Source organism: Chlorocebus sabaeus, chromosome 8 (assembly GCF_047675955.1).
Source record: "Chlorocebus sabaeus isolate Y175 chromosome 8, mChlSab1.0.hap1, whole genome shotgun sequence".
Classification (NCBI taxonomy): domain Eukaryota; kingdom Metazoa; phylum Chordata; class Mammalia; order Primates; family Cercopithecidae; genus Chlorocebus; species Chlorocebus sabaeus.
In genome coordinates, this window is record NC_132911.1 from 90521881 (window position 1) to 90543966 (window position 22086).

At 36.8% G+C, this 22086-nt stretch overlaps 1 protein-coding gene across 1 annotated transcript in view; it reads right to left on the reverse strand.

Moving 5' to 3' along the window:
* CNGB3 (cyclic nucleotide gated channel subunit beta 3) overlaps positions 1–22086 on the reverse strand; it is a 150844-nt gene that overhangs the window by 125196 nt on the left and 3562 nt on the right. Inside the window, exons 2-3 of the mRNA XM_008001030.3 lie at positions 21645–21726; positions 8166–8292 (exon numbers count right to left, since the gene is read on the reverse strand). Of these exons, the coding sequence (XP_007999221.3) occupies positions 8166–8292; positions 21645–21726 (209 nt within the window). The remainder of the gene's footprint in view (positions 1–8165; positions 8293–21644; positions 21727–22086) is intronic.

Consider the following 22086-nt stretch of genomic DNA (forward strand, 5'->3'; position numbering starts at 1 on the left):
GTACCAATCCTATTGACACTATTCTGCAGGACAGAGATAAAGGGAATCGTCCTTAAATCATTCTATGAAGCCAGTAACTCTCTAACATCCAAACCAGGGAAGGACATAACAACAACAACAAAAACTACAGATCAATATCCCTGATGAACATATATGCAAAAATCCTTAACAAAATACTAGCTAACAAAACCTGACAGCATGTCAAAAAGATAATCCACCATGACCAAATGGGATTTATACCAGGGATGCAGGGATGGTTTTTCATTCATAAGTCAATAAATGTGATACATCACACAACAGGATTAAAAACAAAATTACATGATCATCTCAGTAGACGCAGAAAAACCATTTGACAAAATTCAGAGTCGCTTTATGATTAAAACCCTCAGCAAAACTGGCATAGGAGGTACATACCTTAAGGTAATAAAAGCCATCTATGATAAACCCACAGCCAACATTATAATAAATGGGGAAAAGTTGAAAGCATTCCCCTTGAGAAGTGGAACAAGATAAAAATGTCCACTTTCACCACTTCTGTTTAACATAGTACTGAAAGTCTTAGCCAGAGCAATCAGACAAGAGAAAGAAATCAAGGGCATCCAAATCAGTAAAGAGAAAGTCAGACTGTCACTATTTGCTGATCATATAATCTTATATGAAGAAAACCCTAAAGACTCACCCATAAAGCTCCTAGAACTGGAAAATGAATTAAGCAAAGTTTCAGGATACAAAATTAATGTACACAAATCGGTAGCTCTGCTATACACCAACAGTGACCAGGCTGAGAATCAAATCAAGAACTGAATCCCCTTTACAGTAGCTGCAAAAAGTAAAATAAAATACTTAGGAATATACTTAATAAGGAGGTGAAAGACCTCTACAAGGAAAACTACAAAACACTGCTGAAAGAAATCACAAACAACACAAACATGGATACACATCCCATTGTGTAAATGATCACACCCGCCAAAAGCAATCTACAAATTCAATGTGATTCCTGTCAAAAATACCACCATCATTCTTCACAGAACTAGAAAAAACAATTCTAAAATTCATATGGAACCAAAAAAGAGCCTGCATAGCAAAAGCAAGACTAAACTAAAGAAACAAATCTGGAGGCATCACATTACCCAACTTCAAGCTATGCTATAAGGTCATAGTCACCAAAACAGCATAGTACTGGCATAAAAATAGGCATATAGACCAATTGGACTGAATAAAGAACCCAGAAATGAAGTCAAATACTTACAGCCAACTGATCTTTGACAAAGCAAACAAAAACGTAAAGTGGGGAAAGGACACCCTTTTCAACAAATGGTGCTGGGATAATTGGCAATCCACATGTAGAAGAATGAAACTGGATCCTGATCTCTCACCTTGTACAAAGATCAACTCAAGATGGATCAAAGACTTAAATCTAAGACCTGAAACCATAAAAATTCTAGACGATAACATCAGAAAAACCCTTCTAGACATTGGCCTAGGAAAAGACTTCATGACCAAGAACCCAAAAGCAAATGCAACAAAACCAAAGATAAATAGGCGGGACTTATTAAACTAAAAAACTTTTGCACAGCAAAATAAATAATCAGCAGAGGTAACAGATAATCCACAGAGTGGGAGAGAATCTTCACAATCTATGTATCTGACAAAGGACTAATATCCAGAATCTACAAGGAACTCAAGCAAATCAACAAGAAAAACAAACAAACAACAAAAAAACCCTGAAACAATCCAATTAAAAAGTGGGCTAAGGACATGAATAGATAATTCTCAAAAGAAGATATACAAATGGCCAACAAGTATACGGAAAAATTCTCAACATCACTAATTATCAGGGAAATGTAAATCAAAACCACAATGCAATACCACCTCACTCCTTCCATAATGGCCATAATCAAAAAATGAAAAAAATAATAGACGTTAGCATGGGTGTGGTGAAAAAGGAACACTTACACTGTTGGTGGGAATGTAAACTAGTACAACCACTGTGGAAAAGTTTGGAGATTCCTTAAAGAACTAAAAGTAGATCTACCATTTGATCCAACAATCCCACTACTAGGTATCTAACCAGAGGAAAATAAGTCATTATAGGAAAAAGGTACTTGCACATACATGTTTATAGTAGCACAGTTTGCTATTGCAAAAATATGCAACCAACCCAAATGCTCATCAATCAAGTGAATAAAGTGTGATATATATCACACTTTACATATATATATTCCATGGTGTATATATATGTGTGTGGTTCCTGTCACACATATATGTGATTCCTGTCAAAAATATATATATACACACACACACACTTACACTGTTGTTGGGAATGTAAACTAGTACAACCACTGTGGAAAACAGTTTGGAGATTCCTTGAAGAACTGAAAGTAGATCTACCATTTGATCCAGCAATCCCACTACTAGGTATATACCCAGAGGTAGATACCTAGTGTGTGTGTATATATATACGTACACGCACATACATACACACACACACACACACACACACACACGCACACCATGGAATACTACTCAGCCATGAAAAGGAACAAAATAGTGGCATTTGCAGCAATGTGGATGGAATTGTAGAGTAAAATAATAATAATAATAATAATTTTTTTGAGACAGAGTCTTGCTCTGTTGCCCAGGCTGAAGTGCAGTGGCATGATCTCGGCTCACTGCAACCTCCATCTCCTGAGTTCAAGTGATTCTCATGCCTCAGCTTCCTGAGTAGCTGGGATTAGAGATGCAAGCCACCAGCCCAGCTAATTTTTGTATTTTTAGTAGAGACGGGGTTTCACCATGTTGGCCAGGTTGGTCTCAAACTGCTGACTTCAAGTGATCCATCTGCCTTGGCCTCCCAAAGACCAATCTCCACTGGGATTACAGGCGTGAGTCACCACACCTGATCAGAATTGGAGACTATTATTTGAAGTGAAGTGACTCAGGAATGAAAAACCAAACATCATACATTCTCACTTATAAGTGGGAGCTAAGTATTCTCATGCAGAAGCATAAGAATGATACAATGGACTTTGGAGACTGTGGGAAAAGAGTGGGAAGGGGGTGAAGGATAAAAGTTTACACAGTGGGTACAGTGTACACTGTTCAGAATGATCTCAGAAATCATCACTAAAGGACTTACTCATGTAACCAAACACCACCTGTTTTCCAAAAACCTATTGAAATAAAAAATAAATAAAAAATGATTTGATGATCTGTTGTTTAAAGTGTTTGCAACGTTTAATTATAAAAGTATTGCTTACTATAGAGGAAAATTTCAATATGGGGCTAAAAGTAATAGTGCATTATTTTTATTATGCATCCCACAAAACTGGCAAGTGTGTAGCTGGTTTCCTTTTTTTAAAAAAATGCTTATAAATTATTGAAGTGTAGATTGCTTTTTATTTTTGTAAACTTGATAACTGACATTCCTTTTCTATTTCAACTATAAAGTCACATATGGATTTTTAAGCATCTTTACTGCAGTGATTCTTGCTTTTTCTAGCTACAAGACAATAAATGTCAGTGTTTATGAGTGGTGATAAGATTCTGAATTCTATTCTGCTCTCATTGTTCCTGCTGTGAAATGATTGCCTATTTTAAAACCACCCAAATAGAGACTGATTGCTATTATGAACAAAGAAGACTATTCATAGAAATAACCTTCCTTCTCAGTATTATGAGTAACAATGGTGATAAAAAGCCATATACTATAGTGTAAAAGTCAGTCTTGCAGCACACCCTAGTCACAGGCACTGAACATTTCACTCACTTGCTTGTTCATCATTTAACCACTTAACCTATGAGCCATTCAACCCTGTCTCCTTTTTCAGATGTAGCTATTTGACATTTCCAGGCAAAACACATCTTCTTTTGCTTGCTATTCATTAGTGTCCATCAAAATATATTTTTACATTAAAAAATAAGACTGGACTGAGTTAAAGTGCCAGAAATAAGCTGTTTTTCTTGGTAATGGACAAATGGCATCAGTGGAACTTCACAGGGGTGAACCCTGTGTCTTTCAGAAGCTAAGTGTTTCATTTGACAAGATAATGAATTGTTTGCTTTTGGGGGTGAAGAGTGGGACCAATACAGTTTCAATTCCTTTATGTACATAATGGAGATGGTGTGATGATTAATATTATGTGTCAACTTGACTGAGCCACAATGTGCCCAGATATTTTGTTGAACATTATTCTGGGTGTGTCTTTGAGGATATTTTGGATGATATTAACATTTGAATCAGTAGACTGAGCAAAGCAGATTGGTTTCGCTAATTTGGGTAAACCTCATTCAGTTAGTTGAAAGCCTACATAGAGCAAAGAAGCTGACTCTCCTGAGAGAAAGAGGGCACTCCTGCCTGATTGTTTAAGCTTGGACATTGGTCTTTTTCTGACTTCAGACTCAAACTGAAACATTGTTTCCTTTTGGGTCTTATGTTTGCTGGCTCTTTGAACTGGAACTTACACCATTGGCTCTTCTGGTTCTCAGGCTTTCAGACTTGTACTATAACTATATCATTGGCTCTCCTGGGTCTCTAGCTTACTGACTGCATATCTTGGGACTCTCAGCCTCCATAATCGCATGAGTCAGTTCCTTATAATAAATTTATTTCCCTATATATGCATACATCCTGTTGGTTCTATTTTTCTGGAGAACCCTAACCGATACAGATGGTAATCTCTGTGTCTCTGCTCCTCTAGATGTTCACTTCTGCCCATCTTCCCAACAGGGCAGAAACTAAGGGTGTAATCAATAATATCACACTGTACTTCTCACACACTGACACCAAAATCCACACTATGCCTTCTCCCCAGTACCTATTGATCAGTCCAGACATAATAATCCCTATTCAGCTCAAGGCTTACATGAGAAGATAAAGTAATTGCACTTACAATAAGAAAACTTCTTTTAAATTTTCCAAATTTAAAAAATCGAGGTGAGAACTGGTCACTCACACAGCATCTATATTGAGTTCCTGCAATCAATCAAATACTTAATTTTTTTCTAGGAGAAAGAGCTTTTCAAACCTGACCTTGCCCAAGGTTAAAGATGCTAATATTTAACAACTGAAAATACAAAGGTGATCTTTTACTCATCAAAAGCATTGTGAAGTAATAATTTCAATAATTATTTTATCATTGATATTTTATTATAATGTATAAAAACTCTGTCTCTAGAAGTCTAGATATGGTAACTGTTGTTGCTCATGAGATCGGAACAGAAAACTTTGGTCAGTTCTATATGGTATTGAACTTTAAGATGCCCATTAATTTTAGTCAAAGGTGATACTGGAGCTTCTAATGCCCCTTTCAAGTTGTTCCTTCAGTGCAGCTGAAGGATTTCACTCAATCCTGAGAAAACATGTGAACAACCATCTAATGACAAAGCAAGAACTTTAAGCTAACTTGGGTCTACTCAGTTTGTTAATACTTCTCAAACCACTTGCTATCTATATTGTAGCCAGGAAGACATTAAAAAGTGTTCTGACAAGATCATGTCCTTTGCAGCAACATGGATGGAGCTTGAGGCCATTATCCTAAGTGAACTAACACAGGTACAGAAAACCAGACACCACATGTTCTCACTTACAAATGGGAGCTAAACATTGAGCACACAAGGACATATTGAAGGAAACAATAGACACCAGAGCCTACTTGAGGACGGAGGGAGGGAGGAGGCTGAGGGTCAAAAACTACCTATTGCGTACTGTGCTTATTACCTGGCTGATGAAATAATATGTACATCAAACCCTTGCAACATGCAATTTATCTATAGTATCAACCTGTGTGTGTACCCATGAAACTAAAGTAACACTTACAAAAAAGTCTTCTGGATTTAACAGTTTTGCCATCTCATGGTAGTGATAGTGATGAAAAGCCGTGTTAGATGAGAAGTAAGGAATTGAGAGCTTTACAGCCTCATGTTTTTTTCTCATTATCTTTGCTATCTGCTACTGATTATTCTTGCTTTTATCGGGAATTCTGAGCAGAAAGGAATGGGAAGACTTCGAAAGCCATTTGTGTCTTGCTGTCTCCTCCTGAAGATGCTGTACAGTTTTGAAAATCTAGAAGTTCAACCAAATCCAGTATGTTTGGGTCAATCATTTCATTTGTTAAATATTTACTGAATATTTACCATGTGCCAGACATCGATGTGGGTACTGGGGATACTAATCATCAACAAAAACAGACATGGCCCCTGCCATCATGAAGCACACAATTTAGAGGATGAGACTGACGGATTTTTCTGGCAGATAATCATATAAAATGCATCAGCAATAAATGCTGTGAAAGAGATCTTTTAATAGGGGCACATGGCCTAGTTAGGAAGGCCAGGGAAAGCCTTACAAAGGAAGTAATGGTCATGCTGTTATCTGACGAATGAATAGAAGTTAATTAGGTGATCAGGGGAGAAAAGAATAGAACAAGCAGAGGAAGTAGTATGTGCAAAAGTCTGCGACAGGAGGGAACATGACAAATACAAGAGACTGAAATAGAACAGGTGCGACTGGAGTAGAGAGTTGGGAAGGTTGTGCGTTGGGAGAGGAGAAAGTAAAAACAGGTGAGAGACAGACCAGGCAGGGCCTTAGAGGTCATGTCAAGAAGTTTTGTGTTTTTGAGCTATGCTGATTTACCCCTGGGTAACTGAAAGGTTTCCACTTCTGCATTTCAGAAGAGTATAAAAAATACTAGGAAGGAATGAAGATTAAGAAGAATTTATCCCCCAAATTGTTAGTTATGGCTTCAACTTCAGTCCTTTGAAAATCTATCAATTGCCATGGGTTATTATAAAAAATAAACATATTGAAATCAATGCTAGAAAGGGAGATTAGTTTGGAAGGCTAGGAGTGTATTGGTATGAGGAAGGTAAACGTTCTCTTTGGGAATTCAAATCTTTTGTGGTCTAATATTAGGAGAGCTGATTCTATTACTATAGGCAAATGAATTAACCTTTCAGTATCTTGGTTGCTTATCTGTTGAGCGAAGATAATGATGATCCACTAATAGGACTGAAAATCATCCTGTAAACAACAACAGTTATAGATAAAATATAAATAATTAGTAGTTCTGTTGTTAGATTCCAGTTCTTCCTTCAGAGTTTAAACATCTCTCTGCCAAAATACTATGTCAACTTTTATTTTTGTCAAATAACATTGTGTTTATGTGCACACGTGTGTATGCGTGTGCGTGTGTGTGGTAGAGTGAGCTTGTGTTTATTTTCATATAGCCAAATTTGTATTTATCGAAAAGGCATTCTCTCTTTCTGATGCCAAGTGTTCATTCAGCAATTCCCCGGGTCCCAGATAATCACGATGACTCCTACTGACAGCAGATGGTTTAACACAGTAGAGGTACTGCTGAGAGAGAAGGCGGGGTGGGGTGGAGTGGAATGGACGAATAGGTACTTTTAACTTCTTTATAAGTGACAACTCTTTTTGTCTATTAAATAAGAAGAATATGCTTTTGTTGTTTCATAAACATATTACAATTATATCAACTATAGTTAAGCCATTTAAGCTGGATCAGCAGGTGTGTAATACCATGCCAAGGAGTGGCAAAATGAAGCACCTCCCTGTTGGGATTTATTGCAGATTTACTGATTCACATTTCAATTGTCATCTCTTTTGTAGTATTTCCAATAATCTTATGGGAAGTACTTGTAAAGCTGTGTTCCTTCAGTAGCATAAAGATGTTCCAGTTCTGTAATTATTCCTAGTTAGCTTGTCACACTTTCTTTAGTGGATGAAAGGAAATAATAATTAATCTTTTGAAACTATAAAATATTCACAGAATTGGAATAGCTATTTATTTGTGAGCTTGGAAAATTTTCATCATTTCTTTTTAAAATTCATGTCTAGTAAATATATAGGCTGTTTCCATAATGATACAATGACTCATATACGTAACAGCAATGTTTTTGTTCTGATTTGGCCTAAAGCCAAATGGCTGCCTAGAGATATTGGTTGGTGGCCATGCCTGGCCAGTGAGGTACGATGAACTGCACAGAACCAGTGTTTTAGTTCTGACACAGTTTTCTTGTGTTATGTGACTATTGAATTTTTTCTGCCCTTATATTCAACTAAAGGGGAGAGTGGATATTTGAGCTCTTTAGGGCAGGCTGAGCAGTATCTCTAACATGTGTTGTGAGCTTTATTAAATGCTCACCTGTTTGGACCATCTTTCTCGGGGTCCACTTCCTTCTGCTCTGGCACTGTTCCGGTTGGTTCTGCTGCAGTTTGAGGGTCAGGGTTTGTGGTCAGATCTCCAGAGGAATTTTTCTTGGAGAGTTTGTCTATGAAAAAAAAATTCACATAGATAGAAGAATGTACACCACTCTTGACCCAGTTATATTTGACAACATGAACTACAAAGATGTTGCTGGTGTTTTAGAATAGTCTTCTCAAGAACACCTCCCCTGGGATTTCTGCTAAACAAAGTAGGACTTTATGCAGGAAGAATTAACCCATAGACACCTTCAGGCCAATGAAAAAATATAGTTATGTGCTATTTAATGACAGAGATATATTCTGAAAAATGCATTGTTAGGTGACTTAGTCGTTGTGCAAACATCATAGAGTGTACTTATACAAATCCTGATGTTATAGCCTACCACACACCAAGGCTATACAGTATACCCTATTGATCCTAGGCTACAAACCTGTGCAGCATGTTAGTTTAATAAATACTGTAAACCATTCTAGCACAATGGTCAGTGTGTGAATGTAAACATAGAAAAGGTGCAGTTTGAAATATGTTATTATAATCTTATGAGACTATCCTCTTTTATGCAGTCCGTTATTGACTAAAGCATCTTTAGGCAGCACATGATTGTAATTGAAGTTGGTGTATTATGTAATCAAGAGTTCATAAAGCATATTTCTTTTTGATATTGGCAAAGTTGAGGATAATAATTCATTATTCAGAAGGCATTTCCAGTTTTGCTAAAGTATTCATAATTTTGGGCTGAAATTGATGCATCATAAAATTCAGAAAAGTAAAATAGGAAAACGTGATTGGCATTATTTAGCACTTGCATTCTACATTTTTATGAAATCAAATTTTTGTTTTTAGCTTGACCATCTTTAAGTTGTGAAATATTTTCTGAAGAAACAATACAAACTAATATGTACTAGCTTTATTTTCAGCACAGAAATTAATTTTTTCCCTTCAAGCCTACAAATACAATTTCTAATTAATATAGTTTAAATTGTAATTTACCCAGAGAATAATCAACTTACTGGTAAATATTTGGATTATAGAGAAGATTTTAATGAAAGCAAATTACTTAATATTAAAAGAAAATATAGAAGCAGAAAAGAAAAATAAGAACGAATACAATTTAATGGTAATTCATTATCCACAGTTTCTAACTTATTTTTAATTGGATGTCTTGTGCTTAGGATATTAAAATGGAGGCCCAAATCATCACTCTTATTTTCTTGTAATATATATAGTTTAAAGATTTAAGCAAACCCAGTATTGAAAATTTGGATTTACAAAAGTGATAAATCAGGGGTTGATCAGTTTACACAAGTTTTCACCATACCAGTCCTTTAATATGAACATTTCTAAGATACATCTAAAAATCTTTCAATGTACTGAACTTTCCAGGAACAAGTTTCAGGAATAAACGAAATCATAAAATTGAATCACTCCTTAAAGTTTTTAAAAGTTTAAGACTAAGAAAGCTTAAATTCTCGATTTCCCAAGACACTTTTATTCATTATGCATCTATCTACTTTTATTTGGGAATTATAGTATTTTTGGCTAGAAGATAGAAAACACAGTACTAACTATGTTTTTGTTACGTTTAAATGGAAAAAAACCCAATTCCCAATTTACTTGGGATACAAAGGTCTCAGTATAATCACATCCTTGAAGCCTGTGTGTAAAGATTATGTTTAGGTGAAATATTGAAAATTGTAGGATAGGGACCCTTCTGTACAGGCACATGTGGTACGCTAATGAGTTTATCAGTATCCAACAGATTTCAGAGTAAAAAAACAGCACTTTCAATATGTCATTTTGTACTAACAAGCTTTTGATAAAAATAAGAGAGAAGGATCTGTTTTCTTTATGTGTTTGGGTCAAGTCATGTTTTTCCATTTCTGTTTACCCAATCAAAACAAAAATCATATAGATCATATCTCTGACAAATTGCCATTTTGCATTGCTGTCTGTGAAAGTGGCAGCCTAATCCTTTTTTGTATCTACAAACACTTGGACAATTACTGTATAATATTTAGAAGCAAAATTCTTAATCGCTGGCCATGGATGTCTAGTGCATTTTTGGTTTGAAATCCTTGAAGCCATATGTTGTATATACCTTTTATTACATGGAGGCGATCTAGAGTTATCATGGGCTTCTCAAAGGAGTCTGGACCAAGAAAAATGTTATGGATCATTGTGTTCACATATGTTTCTAGGAGCGCTTACCCTAAAAGAAAATTAGGATTGATAAAGAACATGAAATATGAGTAAAAATCAGAAAAAAAAAAATCCTGAATGTAAAACAAATAGAATCTGTACTGTAAAACATTTCTTAAAGGCTTTTATTGGCTATGGGTTTTTGTTTTTGTTTTTGTTTTGAGACATGGTCTCACTCTGTCACCCAGGCTGGAGTGCAGTGGCATGATCACAGCTCATTGTAGCCTTGACCTCCTGGGCTCAAGTGATTCTCCCACCTCAGCCTCACAGATCGCTGGAACTACAGGCATGAACCATCACACCCAGTTAATTTTTGTATTTTTTGTAGAGATGGGGTTTTGCCATGTTGTGCAGGCTGTTTTCAAACTCTTGGGCTCAAGAAATGTGCCTGTCTCAGCCTTTCAGAGTGCTGGGATTATTGATGTGAGCCACTGCACCTGGTGGGCTATTTCTTATAAAGCCACATGGATATAAGCTGCATCATATATCTCCTCCATCTCTCATTCAAGCTACAGCATATGTATTGTATTTTCAGTATTAACTTTTCTGCTAGTACCAGTTAAATGACCAACTGTTCTGCAGTAGTTCTTTTTGTCCATTCCTAATAATAATTTTTATTTATCACCATAACATTCGGATAAAATTAATTCTAGCTAGGTAGATTTTAGCAACTTACCAGATCTTCTCTAGCTATTACCAAGCCTTTCTAAAATAACACTGCCCCTGTTTTGACAAGCCTGGGATATTTATAAATTAATTTCAGCCTGATTTGATTTGTGGATAAGCATTTAATTACAAAATAAATCCTCATTAATAGCTTATTGATGAACATGAGAAACCAGTTATTTCCTATTCTTGGCTTCAAAACACAACAACAACTTAAAAAACCCATGAGGACTTAAAAACAAAAGAATGCCTGTCAACTATAGTTCAGTGTGGGTGTCCTTTTATCCATGCAACATGTTATTTGTTTGTGGAAACAGATGGTCAGAGTGTTTGCATCATCCTCATCATGAAAGAGAAATCTGAAATACAAGGCAAGTGTTGCTCTGGCATCTGGGTGAAGTGTTGTCAACTGCACATTGTGCTTCTTCCCAGCTTCACACATGGACAGCAGGATTCCCGATTTCAATAGCTGCCCAAATGAATAGTGTAAGCCTTTCTGCCAGTGGTGCTCTTTGAACATTGTATAGCAATCGCCAGATCTCATCAGTACACTTGGTTAAATTCTGCCCTGGAATGTGTGCCTGTGGCAGATAGTGAAATCTGGAATCAAAGTGTTGTGATATGGTTGCCTTTATTGAATATGCAAAAATAAGTAGAGTTTGCTCTCCACACACCAGGCTGATTCCATCCTGAGTCTGGCGGCGTCTCACACTGAGCCTGTGTAATATATTTCCAGTATCCTTGGCCCCTTGTAGCAGCACAACATGGAGACACGAGCAGGTGTGAAACATCTGCTTCTCTCTTCAGGTGAGGAAATAAGTGATGTGGAAATCCATTAACCTTCCACATTTTATCAGTGACATTACATAAATGCTGCAAAGGAGGGATTCAAAGGAAGAACCTAATATAGGAATAAGGTTGTAAATTAAAAAGACACTCAATTGGCTTGTTTTGGATGGATATAAAAAGCACAAGACTTGACAATGCCTTCATTGGTTAGAATCTTTGGGGTGGGGGATGGTACTACTTTGGTCAAATTTCTAGTTCTTAAGACATCAAAGGCATGTGGATTCTGTCTCAAAAATAAATCTTTTTTTATTAGCAGCCACCACTACCTGAGTAACTGGATGTTAGATGCATTAATAAAGACTAAGTCTGGGTACTTCGATTAGATGCCTAAATGATACTATTATTTTCATCTAAATGAACATTTGGAGTTAAGGACTAACAGTTTTAAGAAGTGTATGATGAATGATTATTTTCCGGCACCCGAGGTTGTATTTTTGACTCAGCTTGTGGTTAATTTCAGAGTTGCTGGATTATCTAGTGTACTTACAATAATTTTAACTATAATACTTTAATCACACTTGAAATTTTGTTACATCTTTGTAGACTGTCAAACAACATGGAGGAAGTTGACAACATTACAGCAGTGCACATAACATGGAATCTGAAAGAGTGTTTTAAAATGGCATTTACAAGAACAGAAAAATGACACATTTTATATTAAAAACATGTAATCTGTAAAAAATCCAGAGAAGGACTCAAAAGGGATGAGAAATCTGGAAACCATCTCATATGAGAAATGGTTTGAGGAACTTAGGCTCTTTTAGTAAAGTATTTAAGATTAACTAGTGACATAATAGTTACTTCAAATTCATAGAAATGCTGCTACATAGAAAAGAAAATAGATTTATTTCATGTGGTCTAGAAGGCAGAAGAAGGACTTACCAATGAATTAACAAAACAAACATGCAAAACCCTCAAACATTCTAGCAACTTGTTTAACCACAAAATGCACTGCTTTGTGAGGTAGTGAATGCTCTGTTGGCTGGCGGTACTCAGGAGCCTCCAGCCAATCTAAGCCTGTGCTAAGGGAGCCTGTGCTGGGGGAGGACAGGATCTTTGCATAGGGTCAAAGCTTAGGTGTCCTCTAGGCAGCCTTAAAGTCCTATAATGTCCTGAAGAGATCTTTGTATTGAGGAAGATTTTTGACTTTCGGATACATCATCACAAGTAAAGAAATGTGCAAATCACCAAATGAAAAAGAACGTGGATCCATCTAAGGTAGTTTTGTTACTGTGTCAGAATGGAGGAATCCAGTCCTCTCTCAATGTCATGCTAGGTTTCAGGGACTTTTTTTAAAACTGAGATTAATTCATTTAGAAAATACATTTTATATATAGCTATTAAGGAATATGATGAGTTACCAGTGCTGGGTACCGAACAGAGACCTGTAATCCCTACATAACTAATTCTCTAGGTGACTCTGGATAAGTCTCTTTTTTATAACAGTTTCCTCATCCATAAAATGAAAAAATACTTTTGTACTGGGGATTTCTGTGAGGATTAGATAAAGACTCCATTTGAGAAAAATGCAATATAAACACAAAGTGTTCCATGAGCCAGACTGGAATAAATTGTTAAAAACAAAAACAAAAACAAAAAAGATATATTAACTCTTTCAGGTCTTCATAGCACTGACGTATGCGGGGCGTGATGTAAGACCTTCCATTTACTTAACAGAGCCCAGGAACCAGAAAATCGTAATGTAATTTTCCATAAGTCAGCTATATTCTTTGGCAGAAAGAAGCCTAAAAGCACAGAGTTTAATTGAATTATGCAAATATATTTAAATCCTGCAAACTACAACATAAAAGGCATTTTAAAGGAAAAAAATCCATCCTATCCACCTTGGTTAGGGTCTCTTAAGATTTTAGCCTATAAAACATGTAATGACAGCAATTTTATCAGTCAGAACCTGTTCTCTGTTCAATATTTAAAACGGTAGGTTTTCTAGGCCAAACTTCGCTCTTTTCAGCGAGGGAACTTTCTGCTGTATTACATGCAGGAATTGTTACCCATCACGCACATACTGGGCACCTAATCTCAAGAGGGTGGCCTGTCCACAGCTGGCTGGCAACCTCGATGGTGGTCTGAAGGGCTCTGCTGAATGCGAAAAATGGTTGTTATCTAAGTCAGTCAGACTACTCCCTTTGGAATTTGGACTGGAAAATGAGTAAATGGAAATGAGAGCAGTCCAGAGTAGATATGCAGAGAAAACAGCGGTCACGAGAAATGAAGCCATATTCACTGAGGGAAAAGGAGAAAATGTAATTAGCTCCTAGGCTGCTCCTAGTCTGAAAGCCTCCCCTGGATGGTTTTTCAGCTCTAGTTATCCATAAGTTTTCTTATAATGAGCCCCTGCCACTGAAGGTGTCCTGATTATGTCTCTGCCTCTTGCCAGACCAGCAGTTAGGAATTTTCTTTATCATCTCAGACTAGAAAGCATGGAATATTTATCTTTTTTCTAGACTAAATTTTCAGAAATGTCATACCAACTTTATTCATTTCTCAATTCTTTTGTTTATCATCCTATCAGGTATCATTTTAAAAGAATACTTCTGATTGTTTGCTACACAAGACTATTTCTATTTGGATGAAGGAAATAAATATGCTGGAGTCTTGTTTTTTAATTTCAGTTTTTATTTTAGATTCAGGGGATGCATGTGTGGGTTTGGTACATGGGTATACTGCATGATGCTGAGGTTTGGGATGTGAATGGTCCTTTCACACAGAGAGTGAGCAGAGTACCCAACAGTTAACTTTAATTTTTTGGTTATTATTTTATTTTTTATATCTCCTCTAAGGTGAAATAGTTTTTCAACTCTTACCCCCTCTCTCCCTCCTCCCTCCAGTAACCTGCAGAGTTGATTGTGCCCATCTTTATGTCCATGAGTACTCAGTGTTTAGCTCCCACTTATAAGTGAGAACATGTGGTGTTTGGCTTTCTGTTTTTGCGTCAGTTTGCTTAGGATAATGGCCTCCATCTTCATCCATATTGCTGCAAAGGATATGATTTCATTCTTTTTTATGTCTGTGTGGTATTCCATGGTATATATGTGCCACCTTTTCTTTATCCAATTCACTGTTGATGGGCACTTAGGTTGATCTCATGTCTTTGCTATTGTGAATAGTACAGTGATGAACATACAAGAGTGCATGTGTCTTTTGAGTAGAACAATTTATTTTCTTTTGGGTATATACCCAGTAATGGGATTGCTGGTGCAGAATGGTAGTTCTGTTTTAAGTTCTTTGAGAAATCTGCTTAAGTAGTTTTGATAAAAAGTTGTATACATTTTTTAGGAGGGTGTCTCTATTCCCACCTTATCCTTTGGCTTGTGAATGGGACCGAAAGTTACCGGGAGTGGACTATAGAACTAAAATTAACCATAGTAGTACTTCCTATGCATGTCAATCAAACTGGTTGGTCTTATACAGCAAAGTCTTTACTGCTTTTTGTAAACTAAATTTCAGTAGATGGCCTAGTTATTTTTCTATTCCACGTAGAACACATTAAATTGTATACGATAATTGTTACTACCAAGGACTGAAGAGTGGTTTCCTATTTAACCATCCACTACCTTTTCTAAAAAACTGGACTTTATTTTATATTTTTGTTTATTTATAGTTTAAGAGACAGGATTTCTTTCAGTCACTCAGGCTGGAATGCAGTGGCATGACTATAGCTCACTGTAACTGCAAACTCCTGGGCCCAAGTAATCCTCCCACCTCATTCTCCTGAGTAGCTGGGACTACAGGCACGTGCTACTATGCCCAGCTAATTAACACAATTTTAGGGGGTAGAGGTCAGGTCCCTCTATGTTGCCCAGGCTGGTCTCAAGAAATCCTCCTGTCTTGGGCTTCCAAAGCACTGGTATTATAGGCATGAGCCACCATGCCTGGCCAGTTTTATTATTTTTTTTTAGAGCAGTTTTAGCTCCAGAGCAGTTTTTAGCTTTAGATTGCTTCCCAAAGTGAGAGTTGGCTGAGATGCAATCTAGATCAGTTTGGAGAGATGATAGGGACCTGGGCAAGGCTGGGGACACCTCTGTAGATCCAGAATTGTGCTAGACTTGGAACTCAGGGGTCTTGGCTGTGGAAAGTTATTTGGCAAGCAGTTCCAGGGAGGCCACCCTACTTGTAATCTGTTTACAAAACAAAGACTGAGATGGAGATTATGAGTGAAGAGGAATGGAAAAGTAAGAGGATCACTAAAAGCATTGCCAGATTCAGAATTTTGTCTAGGGATTTCACTGTTCACAAATGCAGACAACATTACATAGCTACCATGTGGTTGGTTAGACGTCACAGAATGGTCTTGTGGACTAAATTTCATAAGAATTCAGTTATGTGTTCCCAGTGATTTAAGAAAGGGAATATTTAAACATCAAAAAATCAACACTTAAAAATTGAGATCTTTCAAATTAACATTTGTGTTTGTAGTTTGTCTTGACAAGGTGTAACACCTGGCAGAGCTTGACCTGCATCCCCATGTGACAGTGACTAGCAGAGCTGAGTAGCCTCTGACCTCTTCAGACAGGGCATGAATGCTCCTCATTTATGCTATCTGGTTTCTATCAGGGTTGGGATTTACTGACCTCCATGCTAAATGCTTTACATATATTAACTAATATAATTCTCAGTCACAACCCAACACTAACAACAGTGTTGTCCTTGTTTTATACATGAGCAAAATGACACTCAAACATGTTAAATGCCTCAACTAAAGAGCTAGAAAGTAGCAGAGTTATGATTTGAATTCGGGGGTGTCAAATTCTCAAATGCTCTTTTTTTTTTTTTTTTGTATAGTATACTGCCTTTACTATGAATTCACATGATTGTAGGAAAACTCAATTTCATTTTAAACATGGTTGCTTTTTTTTTTTTGAGACGGAGCCTCACTTTGTCGCCCAGGCTGAAATGAAGTGGCACAATCTCGGCTCACTGCAAGCTCTGCCTCCTGGGTTCACGCCATTCTCCTGCCTCAGCCTCCCGAGTAGCTGGGACTACAGGTGCCCGCCACCACACCCGGCTAATTTTTTGTATTTTTAATAGGGACGGGGTTTCACCGTGTTAGCCAGGAGAAAAATGGTTGCATTTTATATTTCAAGTTGGAATTATCTTAAAACAGTATGTATTATAGTTTTCCATTGCTGCTGTAATCAATCACCATAAAGTTAATGGTTTAAAACAACACAGTCAGTTGTCTTACAGTTCTGAAAATCAGAAGTCTAAAACATGTCTGAAAGGCTGTATTCCTCCTGGAAGCTTCAGGAGACAATCCTTTCCTTGTATTTTCCAGCTTCTAAAGGTCATAGCATTCCTTGGGTCCTGGTCCCTTCCTCCACCTCCAGAGAGCATCAGTCCACCTCTGCTTTCATTGTCCCATCTCCTGCCTTTGACTCTCCTGCTTCAACTCTTATAAGAAGCCCTTGATTACATTGGGGTTAGCTGAATAATCTGGGATAATCTTCCTATTGCAAGATCCTTAGTAACATTAGCAATTTTCTTCAATGTAAGCTAACAAATTCATAGATTTTAGAGATTATGGTGTAAACGACTTTGGATAGCCATTAATCGGCTTACCATACCATACTAGCAATGGGAACTCAACTTTGACCCATTTCTACACAAATAATATATCACTTAAAAGTACCATAAGCCACTAGGTAAGTTACTTACATATCGTCTACTGGTACCGAGACATTTATTTAAAGAAGCATTTAATGTAATATAAGTGAAGTAGATGCCTAAGGAAGATGATTATAATCAAAAGATGACCTTAGCAAGTTATCTTTATTTGAATCCAAAATATGTTGCATTCTTCATTTCCATGGCAGATATAAATTAAACCATGCTCTGCAGAAGATAAGAGTTCTATAATCAGAAATCAACATCTGCAGATTTTATGACATTGCACCTGCATGTTTTGAAGTGAACACAAAAATACCAAGCACATATCAGAGGCTATCTTTAAACACTAATAATTTTGCTTTTTCAAGACAAAATATCTTAAATATAACTGTTATTCCTATTAAAGTCTTTGGAGACGTGCTAAGTCTGCAGATTTAAATGAAACTACTTTTTCCTTCTACTCAAATAGCTCCTCTGTTAAATGAAACTTCCACAAAAGAGTTTTTATTACCAGCTATGAAAAATTTAAGCTTACAAATACACTTTGAAAAAAGTACAACAAAGATAAGAATAAACTTGTCTTTTCAAAGGTGTAATCCTTGGTTTTATGCCAATTAAGGTTGTATTTTTCTGTGCAAAGAACTGTAGATTTAAACCATTATTATTACAAAGTAACTCAGAAAAAAAGAATTGTAGTTTGAATTATCAGAATGTTTCTCTCTTCCTTGGTACTTCCATTCGTTAATCACATTTTGGAGTATGCCTTCAAGATTGTTGTATAATCTACAAAAGGGTCTTCTCCTTTTAAACAAATTTGAAGACTCAATAATGGTCTTCAATTACTGATTAAAAAAAGGCAAGACCACATTTTTTACAATATCCTCTTGGTTTATGATTCTTACTATTTGTGGAAGTTTTATATATGTGAGTTTGGGTCAGACAGAGTTTTAGGCTTATTAGATGATTTCCTCTTTCAGTGACACATTATCCTAAATATTTTAAATCAGATAATCTAGCAGTTGAACAGTCTAGCTTTAGTCATCAGCTAGGAAGTATGATTATATTGCTTTCATGTTGAAAAATGTATTGTAGAACATTTATGTGTTTCCCCCTTTCTCCTCGGATAAGTCAATGCTGATTTTCTATTTGGAAGATACTGTTTTCTAATCTTTGTGGCAGAGATAAAAGTACAGAAGAAGGATAGTGGCAAAAACACCTGGTCTGTGCAAGAGCATGTACTCCCTGCACTCTAATCTGCATAGTGAAAACACAGAGGTGTTTTTCAAAATAAGTAAATAAAGTCAAGAAAACTAAAGTGAATTTTCTTCCCCTTTTAAAAAAAATTTATTACTGTAAGGTAGAGAGTAGGCTGTAACAAGTAAAATTAATTTAAGAAAGAAGTCAATATCTTTATAATATCCTCCCAAGTGGACACATATTTCTCTTCAGTTATGTAAGTTTATTCTACATATCTCTGTACAATTCAGTTATTTTCTTCATATAGGTTCTTTCCTTTTCTCTTAAATAGAAACAAGTAAGTATGGGAGTGGGGCCATTTGTTTAGAGCAGTCCTTTTTTTAAATTTTTCTTTATTACACAACAGGTTTAATGTAGCATTTCCAAATTAAAGTAAGATAGTACTGGAATTTCGTATTATTTAAAAATTGAAAATGTCACAAATCCTTTTAGGTTCAGGAGTACATGGGCAGGTTTATTTTTTATTTATTTTATTTATTTATTTATTTTTTTGAGATGGAGTCTCGCTCTGTCACCCAGGCTGGAGAGCAGTGGCACCATCTCGGCTCACTGCAAGCTCCACCTCACGGGTTCACACCATTCTTCTGCCCCGGCCTCCTGAGTAGCTGGGACTACAGGTGCCCGCCATCACACCCAGCTAATTTGTTGTAGTTTTAGTGGAGACGGGGTTTTACTGCATTAGCCAGGACGGTCTCGATCTCCTGACCTCGTGATCCGCCCACCTCAGCCTCCCAAAGTGCTGGGATTACAGGCGTGTGCCACCGCGCCTGGCCCATGTGCAGGTTTATTACACGGGTAAATTTTGTGTCACGGGGGTTTGGTATACAGATTATTTCATCATCCAGGGAATAAGCATGATACCCTATAGGTAGTTTTTCCATCCTCACCCTCCTCCAATCCTCCACCTTCAAGTAGATCCTGCTGTCTGCTGTTCCCATCTTTACATGTGTACTCAATGTTTAGCTCCCAAAAGTGAAAACATGAGGTATTTGGTTTTCTATTCCTGTGTTAGTTTGCTTAGGATAGTGGCCTCAGTACTTTGATTGTGGGGATATTCCTTGACAGTGATTTGTGTATTTGAAACATTTCTTGTGATTTGTTTTTAAATTTATAATCTTGCTTGTAATTTTTGTGTATTTCTTATTTTTGTTCCTTAAAGATGAGATATTTGGGCTAGTAAAAGCTCAATTGTGCTTCAGTTCAAATATTTGTTTTAGTACAAATAGGAAGTCATTAACAATCATCATACACAGACTTTGTTGAACAGATGAAAAGCAAAACATTTGTGCTAGTTTTATGGCAAAAATTTTATTTTTATTATTTAACAAAATATATTCTGTTCTAGCGATTTCCCTTTCATTTTGTATTTTTTTGTATTTTTTGGTTAGGGGGTAGTGTTCCTACTAGAAGTAGGAGAGAAGTAGGAGAGGTCTAGAGAGGGGGGCTGGGAATAGATCACATTAAGTTCTACAAAGTCAGGTGGAGGAATTTAGATTTTGTCTTGCAGGCAATATGCAAACACTTAAACTTCTTGAGCAAAAGTTGAGATCAAAGTGGTGGTTAATGGAAAATAATCTGCTAACAGTGTTTGGGCTGGATAACAAGAGAGAGATGGGTGAAATAGAGTTCTAAACAAAAGTAGCCTCTTAGCCTGGGGGTAGTGCATACATGAGCTACTAACAAGGGCCCCAGCCAAGATGGTATTGCTGAGATTGGAAAGAAAGGAAGTGGGCCAGGCGCAGTGGCTCACGCCTGTAATCCCAGCACTTTGGGAGGCCAAGGCGGGAGGATCACGAGGTCAGGAGATCGAGACCATCCTGGCTAACGTGGTGAAACCCATCTCTACTAAAAATACAAAAAATAAAAAATAAAAAAATTAGCCAGGCGTGGTGGCATGCACCTGTAGTCCTAGCTACTCCGAGGCAGGAGAATGGCCTGAACCCAGGAGGCGGAGCTTGCAGTGAGCCGAGATTGCACCACTGCACTCCAGCCTGGGCGACAGAGTGAGACCCCATCTCAAAAAAAAAAAAAAAAAAAAGGAAGTGGGTTTCAGGGTCCTTATGAAAGGAGATTTGGTGACTAATTTTCTTTATAGGACATCCTAGATAAAGGAATAAAACCTGAGTGAGGTTTTGAGCTTAGGAGGCTGAAAGAATGATAGTACCAGGGGTAGAAGTAAATCAGGAGAGGGAGCGTATTTGCAAGAGAACATAAGGAATTTAGTTTTAGACATGTTTTCTTTGTGATGCAGCAGAAAATACCGTCGTGTACATCTAGTGGTGAGATGAAAAATATTGACAGCCTTAAAAAAGAAATTGACCTGATATGGATTTAGAAACAAGTGTGGTAGCCTTAGAAGTAAATGAGCCTTCTATTGGAGAGAGTTTAGCAGGAGGGAGCAGAGGTGTGAATGCTAAACCTTTAAATGTATTCAATCCACATTCATTTTAATGTCTTTATATTGCTTATCAGTGTCTGAAATTGCATCGCTCACAATGTGCTTACTTATCTGTGATGTGTTTCTTTAGACTACAAGCTCTATGTAACCTCAGACTCTGCTCGTGTTGCTCATCACTGTACCTCCAGCCCAGGGAACAGTGGCTGGCACATGTCAGGTAATGAAAATGCATCTATTGCGTGGACAAATGAGTTACTGAATGAGAATATAAAGTTTTTGTAAATATTCAGATCTTCAAATAACTGCAGATAACCCTAGATAATTCACCTAGTCAAGGACAAATATTTCAACAGACAACACATTTCAGATAAATACATATTTCACTTTTTTTTTTTTTTTTTTGCAGACTGCATTCTGACCTTGTATGTTGGTGTGTGGCTCTTCAGACATGACTGGAGTTGAGTTGGTTTTGAGAGATTTCTCTTCACCTTTGTTTTGTTCCTTTGAGAAAAAACATAGAGATTGTATGTGATGAATTTACATGAAAATGAAGTTGAATGTAAAATGTAACACCATTTTCCACTCAATTGTTAATTGGATCATTACAATTGACTGTTTATGATGCACTAAAAATGATTCGTGCATTTAAAATGGGCATTCGTGGCCTACTATTGAATAATCAACCTCAGCCTCCACAGCTTGTTAGTCACAGGAGCCCTCTGGTTTTTTCAGGGTGGATTCTGTGTTTCTCTTGCTCACAATTCTTCAATTCTGGTCTTTACTTGCCACAGGCCTAGCATTGGTCTAGGTCTTTCATGGCAGAACTTAAAATAGTGGAGAGAAGGCAGTTTGGTCCCATTT